This window comes from Aspergillus saccharolyticus, assembly GCF_003184585.1.
Source record: "Aspergillus saccharolyticus JOP 1030-1 unplaced genomic scaffold BP01scaffold_29, whole genome shotgun sequence".
Taxonomy (NCBI): Eukaryota; Fungi; Ascomycota; class Eurotiomycetes; order Eurotiales; family Aspergillaceae; genus Aspergillus; species Aspergillus saccharolyticus.
The window spans coordinates 136,074-148,828 of NW_020290639.1; the positions used below are offsets into that span (position 1 = coordinate 136,074).

The 12,755-nt window shown below is 53.2% G+C and overlaps 6 protein-coding genes across 6 annotated transcripts; 4 read left to right on the forward strand and 2 right to left on the reverse strand.

Annotated features, from left to right (window-relative positions):
• Positions 1-129: 129 nt before the first annotated feature.
• On the forward strand, positions 130-1,483 carry BP01DRAFT_345444 (spliceosome-associated CWC15 family protein). The gene is made up of 8 exons (XM_025573598.1): positions 130-191; positions 242-264; positions 316-392; positions 451-738; positions 786-870; positions 917-1,087; positions 1,140-1,175; positions 1,223-1,483. The coding sequence occupies exons 1-8, from the start codon at positions 182-184 to the stop codon at positions 1,238-1,240; spliced, it is 708 nt and encodes a 235-aa protein (XP_025429094.1). The 5' UTR covers positions 130-181; the 3' UTR covers positions 1,241-1,483.
• A 116-nt stretch (positions 1,484-1,599) lies between these two features.
• BP01DRAFT_358872 (RNA polymerase II mediator complex head subunit MED22) lies at positions 1,600-2,356 on the forward strand. The gene is made up of 4 exons (XM_025575541.1): positions 1,600-1,695; positions 1,754-1,818; positions 1,887-1,955; positions 2,010-2,356. Exons 1-4 carry the CDS (start codon positions 1,662-1,664, stop codon positions 2,202-2,204), a joined length of 363 nt encoding a protein of 120 aa, XP_025429095.1. The 5' UTR covers positions 1,600-1,661; the 3' UTR covers positions 2,205-2,356.
• Positions 2,357-2,572: 216 nt separating this feature from the next.
• On the forward strand, positions 2,573-3,935 carry BP01DRAFT_358874 (dihydrofolate reductase). The gene is made up of 2 exons (XM_025575542.1): positions 2,573-3,662; positions 3,760-3,935. The coding sequence occupies exon 1, from the start codon at positions 2,722-2,724 to the stop codon at positions 3,592-3,594; it is 873 nt and encodes a 290-aa protein (XP_025429096.1). The 5' UTR covers positions 2,573-2,721; the 3' UTR covers positions 3,595-3,662; positions 3,760-3,935.
• Positions 3,658-7,101, reverse strand: BP01DRAFT_358875 (chloride channel protein). Its single transcript, XM_025575543.1, has 4 exons — positions 6,786-7,101; positions 4,454-6,689; positions 4,019-4,405; positions 3,658-3,964 (listed from the first exon to the last, which is right to left on the reverse strand). Exons 2-4 carry the CDS (start codon positions 6,635-6,637, stop codon positions 3,809-3,811), a joined length of 2,727 nt encoding a protein of 908 aa, XP_025429097.1. The 5' UTR covers positions 6,638-6,689; positions 6,786-7,101; the 3' UTR covers positions 3,658-3,808.
• A 799-nt stretch (positions 7,102-7,900) lies between these two features.
• BP01DRAFT_403091 (isocyanide synthase family protein) lies at positions 7,901-9,990 on the reverse strand (the record flags this gene model as incomplete). The annotated part of the gene is made up of 3 exons (XM_025578667.1): positions 7,901-9,202; positions 9,255-9,574; positions 9,630-9,990. The coding sequence occupies 3 exons, from the start codon at positions 9,988-9,990 to the stop codon at positions 8,075-8,077; spliced, it is 1,809 nt and encodes a 602-aa protein (XP_025429098.1). The 3' UTR covers positions 7,901-8,074.
• A 157-nt stretch (positions 9,991-10,147) lies between these two features.
• Positions 10,148-11,696, forward strand: BP01DRAFT_403093 (putative 4-nitrophenylphosphatase; the record flags this gene model as incomplete). The annotated part of the gene is made up of 3 exons (XM_025578668.1): positions 10,148-10,824; positions 10,880-11,285; positions 11,347-11,696. The coding sequence occupies exons 1-3, from the start codon at positions 10,579-10,581 to the stop codon at positions 11,694-11,696; spliced, it is 1,002 nt and encodes a 333-aa protein (XP_025429099.1). The 5' UTR covers positions 10,148-10,578.
• Positions 11,697-12,755: the final 1,059 nt, after the last annotated feature.

Below are 12,755 nucleotides of genomic sequence, written 5' to 3' on the forward strand. Positions count from 1 at the left end.
GCGGCGGAGACTTTTGGGTGAAGTGACCAATTGGTCTTGACGAAAGAGGGGGCGGTGAGAGTGCTGTAGCCTGAGATTGGGGTTGCTACCGCTTTGGTTTGTTCCGCGGCGGACAGAGGTTCCTTCAATCACTTCTTTCCTGTCTATCATACTATAGCAGCAACTTCACAATAACCACAATATGACTACAGGTAAGATTATAAGTTTGACTGATGAGAACTATAACTGACACCTTGTATAGCACACAGACCCACGTTCGATCCCGTACGTAACCACCCATATCAACCAGGCTAAAGGCTCATTGAAACTACCTAGGCACAAGGCAAAGAGGCTCTTCGCGGTCCTGCATACCACCAGCGCTTACTCCCTGCGCACAAGCTTTTGAAAACTCGGTAGGATGAAGATTCAGTGTCCTGTATTCGTGGAAGGATGGTTCTAACGGTCGTCAAGTCAACTCGGCCAGGGTACCGAAGCGGAAGCCGGCCAGCGCGATCTCCGCGCCGAACTCCTTCAGGCTGAGGCCGCTTACTTCGCCAAGAAGAACGGAACGCCCCTCGATGAGCCCACGGTCGAGAGCGTGACGCCCAAGCGGCAGCTGGAGGGTGGTTCGCCGAACGGGGACGCAGACCATACAGAAGAGGAAGATCTGGAAGCGAAACGGCGGCGGATATTAGAAGAGACGAGGGATATAGACGCGGACTCGGATGGGTCTGAGGAGGACAGTAGTGACGAAGACAGGTGAGGCTGATATTCTGGCTGAGTAATGAGTGTACTGATTGGTTCAGTGACGACGAGGAGGACGAGGCTGCCGAGTTGATGCGCGAGTTAGAGAAGATCAAGAGAGAGAGGCTGGAGCAGAAGGAGAAGGAGGTCGGTCTTCTTTCTCCGATGTATGAGTCCATGCTGATGATGTTAGGAACGCGAGCGTGCGGCTGAAGAGGAGGAGAAGCGAGAATACGACATTGCTCGAGGCAATCCCTTGCTGAATCCTCAAGACTTCAATCTCAAGCGACGATGGGATGACGATGTGGTGTTCAAGAACCAAGCCCGAGGCACAGAGGACAAGCGGGGCAAGGAGTTTGTCAACGTAAGTTTCTCGCTGTCTCGTGTTGAGGGTGATGTATGCTGACATGGTACAGGACTTGCTGCGATCGGACTTTCACAAGCGGTTTATGGTAAGTCAATTTGACTCCATTCCACGTTCTATGGCTGATAGGTGCAGGGCAAATACGTGCGGTGAACAATTGCGCTACATGGGGAGCCAGAGGCTATCTCTGGGCTGGTATCATAAACTGCGCATATGAATGGACCCAGAGTCGTCGCATCATAGGACTTGGATAGGATGCCCTGGCAATCAAAGAGACCCATGTCCGCCAGTTGGACAATTGTATGGTGCAAGTGCCTGCATCATCAACTAGATAATCGCAAGCTACAACCTCAGGAGACATAGAAGTCTGACCCAGATAGTCACCAATGAAGTCATAATACCCACACCATCCAGCAGACATATATTCCACCTCTTATCCAAATCAGTAGACAATAAATCTGGCAGTATCCCACCGCCTTGTACATCCCGCGCAACAATCACAAGCGCAATCATTCGCAACCCCATCCCAGAAATTCAAGAGATTCAATTGCAGCGCCAATCTCTAAACCTCAAGATGGAGTCTCAACCCTCATCCAAGACACTTCACAGTCAGCCTCCCGTTCCCTTCCCCGCCCTTACCTCCGACGCCACTAACCCTCGATCCAGACCGCATCAACACGAACATCTCCCAACTCCTCCAACGCTTCGAAAATATCATGGCCACAGCTACAGTCAGCCTATTCAGCCCCTAGCCCAAGCAAACCCGACACCCACTAACTCAGCCCACCCACACATGCAGACCGAAAGCACAAGCCACACCTCCACCGCCGTCGAAACCTACCAGCTCGACGTCGAGTCCACCGCCTTAGTCGGTTCCCCAAAAACTCTACCCTCGGCCCACCCTTGCTAATCTTTGGGGTAGGTTCGCGCCGCAGAAGACATCCTCGCTTTGACACGCGTGATGAAAGAGACGTGGTTGTTTGGGAAATTGGATACGTTAGGGGAGGACGAGGCGGAGGTGAAGCGGCGGGAGGCGCTGGAGAGGGATGCGGGGGCGATTCAGCGGGCGATTGAGGAGGGAGGAGCTTTAAAGGCGAATGTTGCTAAGCAGGGGTGAGGGAGGTCTGGCTGTGCTGGACGGGGATTTGATATTTGGGCTGGAGTTTATGGGATGGGCGTAACTATGGGGTTCGGTTCCTGGACTGTACAGCATGGCATTTACTTTTGGGGCATTCTGTTGCATATGGTTAAGAGCAATTCACTGACAAAGAATATTACTCGCTAGAGAAGTTGAATTTTCAACAGTAATTAAATATAAAGTACTTGCTTTGCAGAGTAGGGCGCACCTGGACATCGAGCGAGCTAGCTCAAAAGCTACGGAGGATTAAAGGTGACTTACAGTAACGCTTATCGATAACCACCCATCACCGCAAACCAAGCTTGTACAGTAAATTTCTCACCCCTCCAGCTCACCTCCCAGCAGCTCCACCGCAAAGCACTTAATTCCGCAACCTCCCCAGCTCCGCAAACCACCGCAGCAGCACCACCACCATCACCCATTCCTCCCTGCCTCCCATTACCTGCCGAACCCAAGTCAACACACCAGACCGATTAACGCAAATATCAAAACCAAAATGCCCCCCTCCAAGAACCCATTAACCCTCATAGTCGCCACAACGCCCATCCCAACCCCCACCACCACCACCACAACGATACAAAATGCGGCAGCAGCAGCAGCAGCACCCACCCTACGCCTCGGTATCGGGCTGAACGGTACCCTCCCCTGGCCACGCATAAAGACCGACATGAGCTTCTTCGCGCGCATCACCTCGCGCCCACCCGCGTCCCACACCACCAATGCCATCCTCATGGGCCGGAAGACCTACGACTCGATCCCGGCAACACTGCGGCCGCTCGTGAAGCGGGTGAATACTGTGGTCACGAGGTCGGTAGATGATGTTCGACAGAGAGTGGAGGGGGATTTGCAACGGAGGCGGGAGAAGGAGGAAGCGAAGAAGAGGGAGGAGGAGGAGAAGGAGGAGAAAAAGAAGGAGGGGGTGCAGGGTCAGGCTTTAGGATTGGGGCAGGTGCAATCCTCACCGGGTCAAGGGCAGACTCAAGGTCAAACAGACGCGGTGGTCTGTGCCGGGTTGGAGGAAGCGATCGAGACACTGGAGGCTACACACGGGAAGGAAGGCCGGCTGGGGCAGATGTTTGTTATCGGCGGGGCGGAGATCTATGCGGCGGCGTTGGCAACCCAGAAAACCCGCGCGGTAAGGATCGTGATGACTTTCGTCGAGAAACTCGCCTATGAGCAGGATCGCACGCAGGTGTTTGAGTGTGATACGTTCTTCCCCGTGGATCAGGAGCTGCTCAATGAAACAAACGGGTGGAAGAGGGTGAGTGCGCAGGAGGTGTCGGAGTGGGTTGGGGAGACGGTCACCGGGGAGTGGATTGTGGACGGGGAGGTGAGGGTGAAGATGGTTGGGTATGAGCGAACCAATTAAGCTCGCTCGGTGGGTTGTAGTCTGGTGGATGTAGCATGTACACTCTAGTACAGTACAATTTTATGCAGGTATGTACGGCAGCACGCAGCCACCATCAAGCTCTAAATACAAGAACCCTCGAACGCTGAACCAACGCCTAGCTAATTTACATATGCCCGAATCTAGAATCCCAGAACAAATCATAACGCGTAATGCGATCCAGCAACCCCAGAGATCACTCGTTCTGCTTCATAAACTTCACGAACGCTTTCTTATGTACCAGGCCGGCATATTGCCCATCGTGCAGAACACACAGATAGCGCAGGCCCAGCTTTGCAAAGCATTGATACACAAGATCAATAGGAGAATGAATGTCCAGAGCCATGGGGGACTGAATTGGTTAGCTTCTTCCTGAACAACGGGACCAACCGGACCACAAACTTACAGGATCAATGTATTGATTAAAGTCCACCCAGTCTGTATTCTCCAGGTCCTCACTGTCGGATACAGCCGAAGATACGTCCAGCGCCATCAAACACAAGGTGTTCTCCTCGTCCTCGAGGTTGTCCAGCGCATATTCCAGGTCTGGCGCAGGGATCAGCCCGACGAGAATGTTGTCACGCAAAATCGGCAAGCCACTGTCGAGCTCGCCAGCAATGAGCAAGCTTTGGAGCTTCGACCGTAGCTCCGGTGCGGGCACAAATGGCGAGTCGGAAATGTCAATGACTCGGCTGGCCCGCAGGGGTCGGATAAGGTCGCCAAGTTGTCCGTCTGACAGGGGCTGGAGCTTGTTGTCGAGGAAGGGATATGCGTTCATGTCCGTCAGGAGATCCTATGCATGTTAGACAATGACTAGGCTTGCGGGCACTGTAATACTAACATAGATACTGCGGGGTTCGATTGCATCGGCCGTCCACTTGGCACAAAGAACCGCCAGCGAAAACGGGAGCACGTGGTCCAGACTGCCTGTCAATTCAAAAAGGATGACGGCAAGGGTTACCGACAGGCGTGTGACACCACACATCGTAGCACCAGCTGCAACCATGGCATAAACACCTGGTGTCACGCAAGACTCCATACCAGCAGCGGCCGGACAAGAAGACCCCATCATGAACGAGGTCGGATACTTGAGCACGAGATATTGTGCGACATGGCCGACAATTCGGCCCATGAGACCACCAACAACCATGGATGGGACGTAGATACCAGCAGGCACTTTGATGCCAAAAGTTACGATCGTGAGGAAGCTCTTGATCACCAGAGCGGCAAGCAAGTAGCGGATTATCTCACCGATCCCATCTTCGGTAGGGCACAACCCCGTTGGTGAGGAAGACTCATGGTCACACGGGCTCGCCAATTCAAACATCAACTCAGAGACCGGCAGCTTGGTGTAACGATTCCAGAATCCGACGAGACCAGTAACCAGAGCCACAAGAATCACCTCGAGCATAGGGTAGCGCTTGATGATTGGGATGCGACGAAACGACCGCGCCCAGAGGCTCGAAGCCTTGATGAATAGAGCTCCGGCTGCTCCGCCAAGCACACCCAGCAGGATGAAAATGACCATCTCGAAAATCTCCCAGTCGCCCACATAACGGACCTCAAATAAGACGATCTTGCCTGTTCCGTAAGGGTTGAGGAATTTGAGCGACAGAGCTGCTGCAATGCAGCAGAAGAAAGTCCTGAAGAGTGTTTTCGGAGGGAAGTAGTAGCTGACTTCCTCAAGGCTGAAGAGCACACCACCAATAGGAGCTCCGAAGGCGACGGCAACACCACTTGCAGCGCTTGCACTCAGGACCTCACGCCTTTTGCCGTCATTGAGGTTGTACTTGGCAAACAGGCGACAACAAATGTTGCCAACGCAGGTTGCGATGTGCACATAGGGACCCTCTTTACCCAGGCTCAGGCCGGACGCGACACTAAAGACCAGAGCGACCGTCTTAATAACGAGAGTTTTGAAGCCGAGATAGCCGTGTAAGACGAAACCGCTATTGATGACCTTGACCTCGGCCACTCCGCTCCCTGCTGCTGAGAAATATGTCATAGCGGGACGCGTGGGGATAACGGCGCCCGGTGCTTGTAGACCACTTGGGGAGTCATGAGAGCTGGAGTTCCCAGTCTTGCCTTTAGTCCCGCGGGAGGACGCAGCGCCGAGGTTCTCGTCCAGAGTCGTCAGCGAGATGGATGAGGGTACCACCGTCTTCGTGAGCATCGTCAGGGCGCAGGAGATCACGGAGAGGAGGACTACCCAGAAATTGAACATGCCGTAGTCGATCCACTGGTTTTCGCTACCCGAAGGGCTCAAGATATTTGACCAGGACCTCCACGCGGGACACTCGAGTCCTCCCGTGCAGCAGCTTTGCCGGCTGTGGAACCAGTGTGTCGTGCAGAAGCCTTCTTTCACGTCAAAGACAAATTTCTCGGTCACATCCACCGAAAAGGCAATGGCTGCGGTTATGCAGCCGATCAAGGCAACCAGGACCCAGCCCTGGCTGCCATCTAACCATGCCAGTAGGCGCCCCCGAACATCTTTGCGCCGGCGTAACTCTCGTAGACGAGCACCGTCCGCAATACTATCGTGGACCCAGTCTGTGGATGTAAATTGATCATACCAGCTTCGCTCGTCCAGGAACGAGGCAGTCATGTCGTCCTTAGCCGACGGAGCGACGCTCATAGTGGGATCGCTGTCGCGTCGACTGAACCGCAAAGCCTGCGAATTAGCGCGGCTGTGATGGCGTGATCGCCGAAGACTTCCCGCCAGCAAGCTGTGTCTGAAGTTTACATCAGGGCCTGAGTTGCCGGATATCGTAGTGTAGGACCTCGGAATACTGCGCCGATGCTCACGCCCCTTGGGAAGGAGGCTGGTGGTCTCTCCGATCTCCAGATGAGGTTCTAGCGTTTCATAGCCGGTGTGGGCTTCGGACAGGTAGCTGTGATGGCGCCTGGTAGCGGACGGCGACGGAGGGGCCGTTTGAGCGCTGATTCTCCGACTGTCGGTTTCGATCGAGACATGCTCGATGTCTGAGGGAGCCGAAGGGAATTTGACTGGAGTCGATCGAGTCATCTTGAGGGATGTGAGATGAAGCAAGGATTGCTTCCGAGCTACTTATGGCTGTCTGGGAAGCCAAGTCAGCCCTGACTCCTGAGAGAGCCTGAGGAGCAAGAAAAAGGCGCAAGGACGGGTAAGAAAAGGAAAAGGAATGATGACAAACATTTCGCGATAACCACCATATCCAACAGCGCATCCAAAGCCGGGCAACAGGCGAGTGGGGGCGTGGATATGAATTCGACTGTTTTGGGATGTCAACAAAAAGAAGCGGTCGACGGCGGTGAGACTCGGAGATAAGGAGGTTTGTCTGTTGGTCAAACGAGCCGAAAGCCGAGGCGCAAAGATAAGACGGGGGTATAAACAACGAAGAATTACTATACAAGGTGAGAGATTGGTGAAAAGACAGACTGAGAGGAGAGACAGAAAAGAAAAGGAGAGAAGTGGGATATGCAGGTGATTTTTAGTGACAGACAGACAGACAGACGGACAGACAACAAGCACAGAGCAAGGAGGGATGGACAAAACGCGGGGCGAAAGAATGGATGGAGTCGATCCGCGCTGATCGTGCCGTCATCTGACTTTGGCTAAGCCTGTTTGGGGCTTCACAGTCCTGGAAAAGCGGCGGTCAGACAACATCACGGGCGCTGGTCATCGATGGGCCAAGGTGTTTAATCAGTCACTGTGGATGCGTATATATGCACGCGACCAACCCCCCGGTCAAATCTGCGGTCCCTCCACACAAAACCCTCGTGCAGCTGTTCAATGCATAGGAAAGATGTCTTGTAGTGGAGAAGTCCACTATGCGATGACGTCCATTCCAACCTCGCCTGGTTCCGTCTGTTCGGAGTCGGACCGAGCATGGTTTCGGGACCTGCGGTCCACTGGGCGACGAGTAAACAGTGCTATGATGTCCACAGCCGTATTGCTCGGACGGTGAACGTGACCTGCTGGTGCACTCAGAAGACTTTCGCACACGATCGCTTTTCGAAAGCCAGTCAGGCAGTTAATCAGTGACTGGAAGCGTCTGGCCAAGAGCAGGAATGTCAAGTGTGGGGGAGCCGATGGCTGACTCATCTGTGAGGTATGCCCCAAGTCTGTGCTCATACTGTGGTGAACTTCGTGCGACAAGTCAGAGCAGTATGTACCTTACTTGAACGTTGACGCAGGAAATCTCACGGGCTTTATTATATGCAGGCTGTCTTTCGGAAGTCATAATTCCCCTCAACGAACAGCCTATGCATTCGGGATCGTCGATTTCGAGATTGCAAGGATCAACCTGGGAGACAGAAGATCTTATTAGCCAAAGCAAGTCCTTTCCGAAGGTATGCATTCTATAGTCAACCGGCAAGAAAGCAGACACTAAATAACGACAAGTTCGATTTTCTATTCATTCTACTCATCTCTCAAAGACTAGACAAACACAATGATCGCTAAGAAAGAGCATAACAGTTTTTAAGACACATGCACACGCCAGTGCTCGCGGTGGCCTTCGTCGAAAGCCGTGCGAGTGTGGTGGGTCATGGCGTTGTCGTTGAAGATGAAATCTCCGGCCTTCCACTGGTGTCGGTAGACCACGCGGCGGTCGTAAAGGAGTCGGGTGAGCTTCTCGCAGAGCGCGTCACTCTCGGCCGCAGGCCAGCCCACCACCTGCACGATCGTCGGCTCACTGCTACCAGCGATACACTTGCTCTCGGGCCAGGGCTCGTGGAATCGGAGGGTGGGAACGTGGGACTCTGGGTGGTCGATGATGAACGGCAGGAGAAGCTCGTGGCCGCCGAAGGCCTCGTTGACAGCGGTGAAGGTCTTCCACTTGAGCTTGCGAAGCTCCTCAAGAGGAATGGTGTCCGGGCCGAGAAGGGGGACGAGATTGCGCGAGGAGGCGAACAGGGTCAATCCACCCTTAGACTGGGAGGCGGCACGGTTGCGGAACATCTGGAAGAGGGGCGGGACGGAGATCCACTCGCCTGTTTTCTCGTCCTGAACGGTCTTGAAGACGCCGTCGTAGTGGAAGGGCATGGCTTCACGGGTGAGCACGTTGTTCATGTTGAAGTCGGCGTTCTCGCGGACCTCCAGGATGTCGCCGAAGGGCCACATCTGGATTTCACCCAGCTCGCGGGCCTTGCTGCGGAAGACTTCCTTCTCAATCTCCATGGTGAAGCCGCGCAGAAGGAGCGGCGCGGTCGACAGTGCGAGCCGGCGCACGCGCTTCATGTCGACATCCTCGAACCTGTAGGGGCCGTAGCCGTCCCGGGGGCGGACAACCATACCGCAGGGGAAAAGAGGCTCGAAGTCGAGCTCCATGCCGAACCAGTCGAAGAGATCGGACTTCTCGCGAAGTAGCCAGGGGCGACCCGCGGCGTTCGTGATGACTTCGAACTTAGTCATGTCGACGGTGGAGGCATCGACAATGCGCACGCTGGCATCGGCGAGGACCGCGACGGCGCCGTGCCAAGGAGTGATGAAGTCAGGGTTGGTCGCAGGGGGGAAAAGATCAAGAGTGATCTTGCCGACATTGTTCGACTCGTGGATGGACAGGCGGATGGTCGACTCGGCAGATGAGGCAATCAACTTAGCATAAGCCTATTTAGGTCAGCGACTTTGTGGTCAACGGCGTTACGAGACTCATGACCACCTTTCCACGCTTGAGCATCGCGGCCTTGAAAGCCTCAGGGTCCTCGGTCTGAGGCAGTGCCGTATCATAGTGCTTGCTTGTTGCTTTCACATTCTCATCTTCGTTGGGGTCAACGGTCTGAGCGAGGCTACCATCGAGAAGGGTGCGGGTCTTGGAGACGTGCTCAGAGTATTCCTCGAGTGTCTTCGCCTCCTCGGGAGCAATGCCGGCAAGGGTACCAGGGCGCACGAATTCGAGGTGAGAGAGACCAAGAGACAAGGCGAGCTTCTTCAACTCCTGGTGGTAGGCAAAAGCGTCGGCGTCGGGGATCTTCAAAAGGTCTGTTTGTCATTAGCAAGCAGTCCATCTAGCACGGAAAATCTCTAGTGCACATACCTCCGTATACGGACGCGTCTGAAACAAGTACGACTGTGGCGCCACCCTCGTAGATCTCGGCGATGGAGTCGGCAAATCCATCGAGGGTTTGCAAGGCGATCTCCTCAGCCTTGTCCGGCAAAGAGCCCAGAGTCTTGCGCTTGTCTCCCTCAGCGGGGGCCTTGAAGGGGAAGGCCGGAAGAATGAACTTGACTGCCTCTCCCTTGGCGACAGTCTCGGTGAGTTGTTTCTCGAGCTCTGGTGCGAATTCGGAAAACCGATCGGCGACAGTGGCGGAGCGGTGACGATATGCTGAGATGATGTCGAGGATCTGGGAGACCTTGTTCTCCGTAGCAGTGGGAGGGTTGCCGACGTAAGGCATCTTGATCTATACTTAAGAAAACAGTCTTTTGACAAGCTTGTTGTTTTGACCTGATGTAGTCGGCTCTGTTCTTGTTTTGATGTTGTTAAGTTGGTGAGGATGATTCAATCCAGCTTTCATGCTTCGTGTCCCAACTTTAAGTACTAGGAGTATCGCTTGGAGCTCAGGCTGACAGCCTCGCACGCCGCGGCCTTCAAGCACAGCAGAGTTTCCATCGTGACAGGTTTCCGCGTTGTGTGATTTGTCTTGAAGTGGGAAGCGTCCGCTGGAGGTGGAAGAACAAACAGAGGCGCGGATTCCGACGGAGCTATGGATGGTTGGCGGCGGAAGCCACACAGGCCAATCTGACTACATCAGTCGACTCAATGTCATCCTTGGCAAACCTGCTGTGCATTCCAATGCATTATCTCTGACTCGATTGATTATGCACAGCCTCATCCGCGGAGAGCAATGGAGAGGTGAGCCGTCCTTATTACTCGGATTCCGTACGCGTTACGAAGCGCGCGCGCGAAAGACTATATCCTCTATCTATGGAGAAGACCAGTAGCCAGCGTGTTGCATCGGGCAATTATCGACAAATCCCTAGCCATGGCTTCTACTCGCAAGTTATCTTCGCCCAGCGACTATGCCGAGCTTCTGTCGCGGTATGATACTTGGCTCTTCGACTGCGACGGGGTAGTATGGTCTGGCGATGATGCTATTGCAGGTGCCAGCCAGGCAATCGACTTTTTGAGAGCGAGCGGAAAGAGGGTAATATTTGTTACGAACAATGCCGCAAGAAGTCGCAAGCTGCTAAAGAAGAAATTTGACAGGCTGAGAATTGCCGCCAGCGAGGTCAGTACCGTGCTTTTGTGAGCAATTCACCGACTGACGAACTCAAAACGGACAGGATGAGATCGTATCCAGCGCTTTTGCCGCAGCCATTTACCTTAAAGAAGTGCTACAGTTTCCTACTGATCGCAAAGTCTTTGTCATGGGCATGGAGGGAATCGAGGCCGAACTCGACGCAGTCAACATCAAGCGATGCGGCGGAACCCAGCCGGGAGACAACAAATTCCTCCCTGCCAACGACTACTCTTCACTGGTCAGCGAGGAAGCAATGGATTCCAGTGTCGGCGCAGTGGTGTGTGGATTCGACATGAACCTAAACTATGGTAAACTTTGTAAAGCGTTCAGATACTTAACACGGGATGGGGCTCAAGGACCTGTTCTTGCAGGGGAGACGGGAGGGGGCTGTCACTTCATGCTCACGAACGACGACAAGGTGGTCCCAGCTCTTGGGGAGCTATGGCCAGGTATTATCTCTGTTTTTTTTTTTTCCAAAAGTTGTGGCCAGTCATTGACAGCTGTTTGAAGGCTCTGGCTCACTTGCTACGCCATTGATCGCCTCGACGAAGCGAGATCCAATCATTATCGGCAAACCGCATGCTCCCATGCTCGATACTGTAAAGAAACTCTACAATATCGACGAGGAGCGGTCAATATTCGTTGGCGACAATCTCCACACGGATATTCTGTTTGCCCGAGATGGCAACATCGATTCGCTGCTTGTTCTCACTGGTGTCACAAAAGAGGAGGACTGCCAAGCGGAAGGCATATGGCCATCATTCATTATTGAGAGTATCAGTAACATGATTGCGGCCGAAACGGGCCAAAAGCGCATTGCAGCAATGTGCTCAGTCAGTACAATTCATGCATCACTATAGTCAATCTACTAGACTGATAAGTCAAACATCTAGCAAATATGAGTTGTACATCTTTTCCATCGAAGTAGGCAGGCCTCTCTTGCAACGTCTACTTTCTCGGCCGTGTGGTACGCGTTATGAGTCGCATTGCCAGCCTTATATCGAGTTCTCAGGGGGCACCAGAAAGGTGTCACACGGGCTAGATTATGGGGTCACCGGATTTGGCGCAAGTTCAGTCTTCTCAGGCTTGATACAGTGAACAAGCTAGTAGGTACCAAAAAGATGTTCCAAATAGCGGAGGAAGCTGGATATGATATTTTATCATGTGTATTTTTATCTTCAAGCATTGGAACAATACTAGTGGTTGTAAATGGCTTTGACTAGATAAGAACATATGATCACTTCAGGTATGGTCACGAATGGAACTTGAAGTGATATGTCGACTTCGGCAGGTATAGTATATACCTGCACCCGGATCAACAAAGTAATGAACATGCTCCACTGTTTGGTACTTGAATGTACCAACATAATTTCTGTGTGCAGGACATACATGTACATGATACGCCATAGCATGTCCGTGGATTATCTGGAACCTTCGAGACAGCATCAAGAAGTGTGAAGCGAGCACTACCTAGTTTTATGTCAAGTATGACACTCGCCAGCCAATGCCGCCGCCTGAGGCACTAACTTGACATAGTATCCGTAGTCCCTGAAGAATTCCAACAAGTGCCGAGAGATGACAGGTTACTCCACCCGTATCTAACGACAAACAACGTGGATTGTGTCCGCGGATTCCCCCTTTGTGCCGGTCGTTGCATAAGTGGCGTGGGTGCGCGATTCCATGAATGGTGATCTGGCCACGAAGCCATACAACCTTAAGGCATATTGGTGGCTCTTTCGGGCTTTATCATTTGCAATACTGATTCCTGCAGGCAGGGATCGCATTCCTTCATTCCTTTCAAGCACCGGTGGACCTAAAGCACCGCGGCTAACCGTGCATTTATTGTCCGCAGTCTCTTTCCACCATCGATGGTCGGCAAGCGAGAAAGAAAAAGCAAACCTAGGAAACCGTTGCGGCTG

Bases quoted from the DNA above. Each gene is read 5' to 3' on its own strand.
- BP01DRAFT_345444 (XM_025573598.1), top strand. The intron at 393-450 runs GTAGGATGAAGA...ACGGTCGTCAAG, and splicing joins CACAAGCTTTTGAAAACTCG to TCAACTCGGCCAGGGTACCG. The intron at 739-785 runs GTGAGGCTGATA...TGATTGGTTCAG, and splicing joins GACAGTAGTGACGAAGACAG to TGACGACGAGGAGGACGAGG.
- BP01DRAFT_358872 (XM_025575541.1), top strand. From the start codon at position 1,662: ATGGAGTCTCAACCCTCATCCAAGACACTTCACA. The intron at 1,696-1,753 runs GTCAGCCTCCCG...CCCTCGATCCAG, and splicing joins CTCATCCAAGACACTTCACA to ACCGCATCAACACGAACATC. The intron at 1,956-2,009 runs GTCGGTTCCCCA...TCTTTGGGGTAG, and splicing joins ACGTCGAGTCCACCGCCTTA to GTTCGCGCCGCAGAAGACAT.
- BP01DRAFT_358874 (XM_025575542.1), top strand. From the start codon at position 2,722: ATGCCCCCCTCCAAGAACCCATTAACCCTCATAGTCGCCACAACGCCC.
- BP01DRAFT_358875 (XM_025575543.1), bottom strand. From the start codon at position 6,637: ATGACTCGATCGACTCCAGTCAAATTCCCTTCGGCTCCCTCAGACATC. The intron at 4,406-4,453 runs GTTAGTATTACA...TAACATGCATAG, and splicing joins TCGAACCCCGCAGTATCTAT to GATCTCCTGACGGACATGAA. The intron at 3,965-4,018 runs GTAAGTTTGTGG...TAACCAATTCAG, and splicing joins TTAATCAATACATTGATCCT to TCCCCCATGGCTCTGGACAT.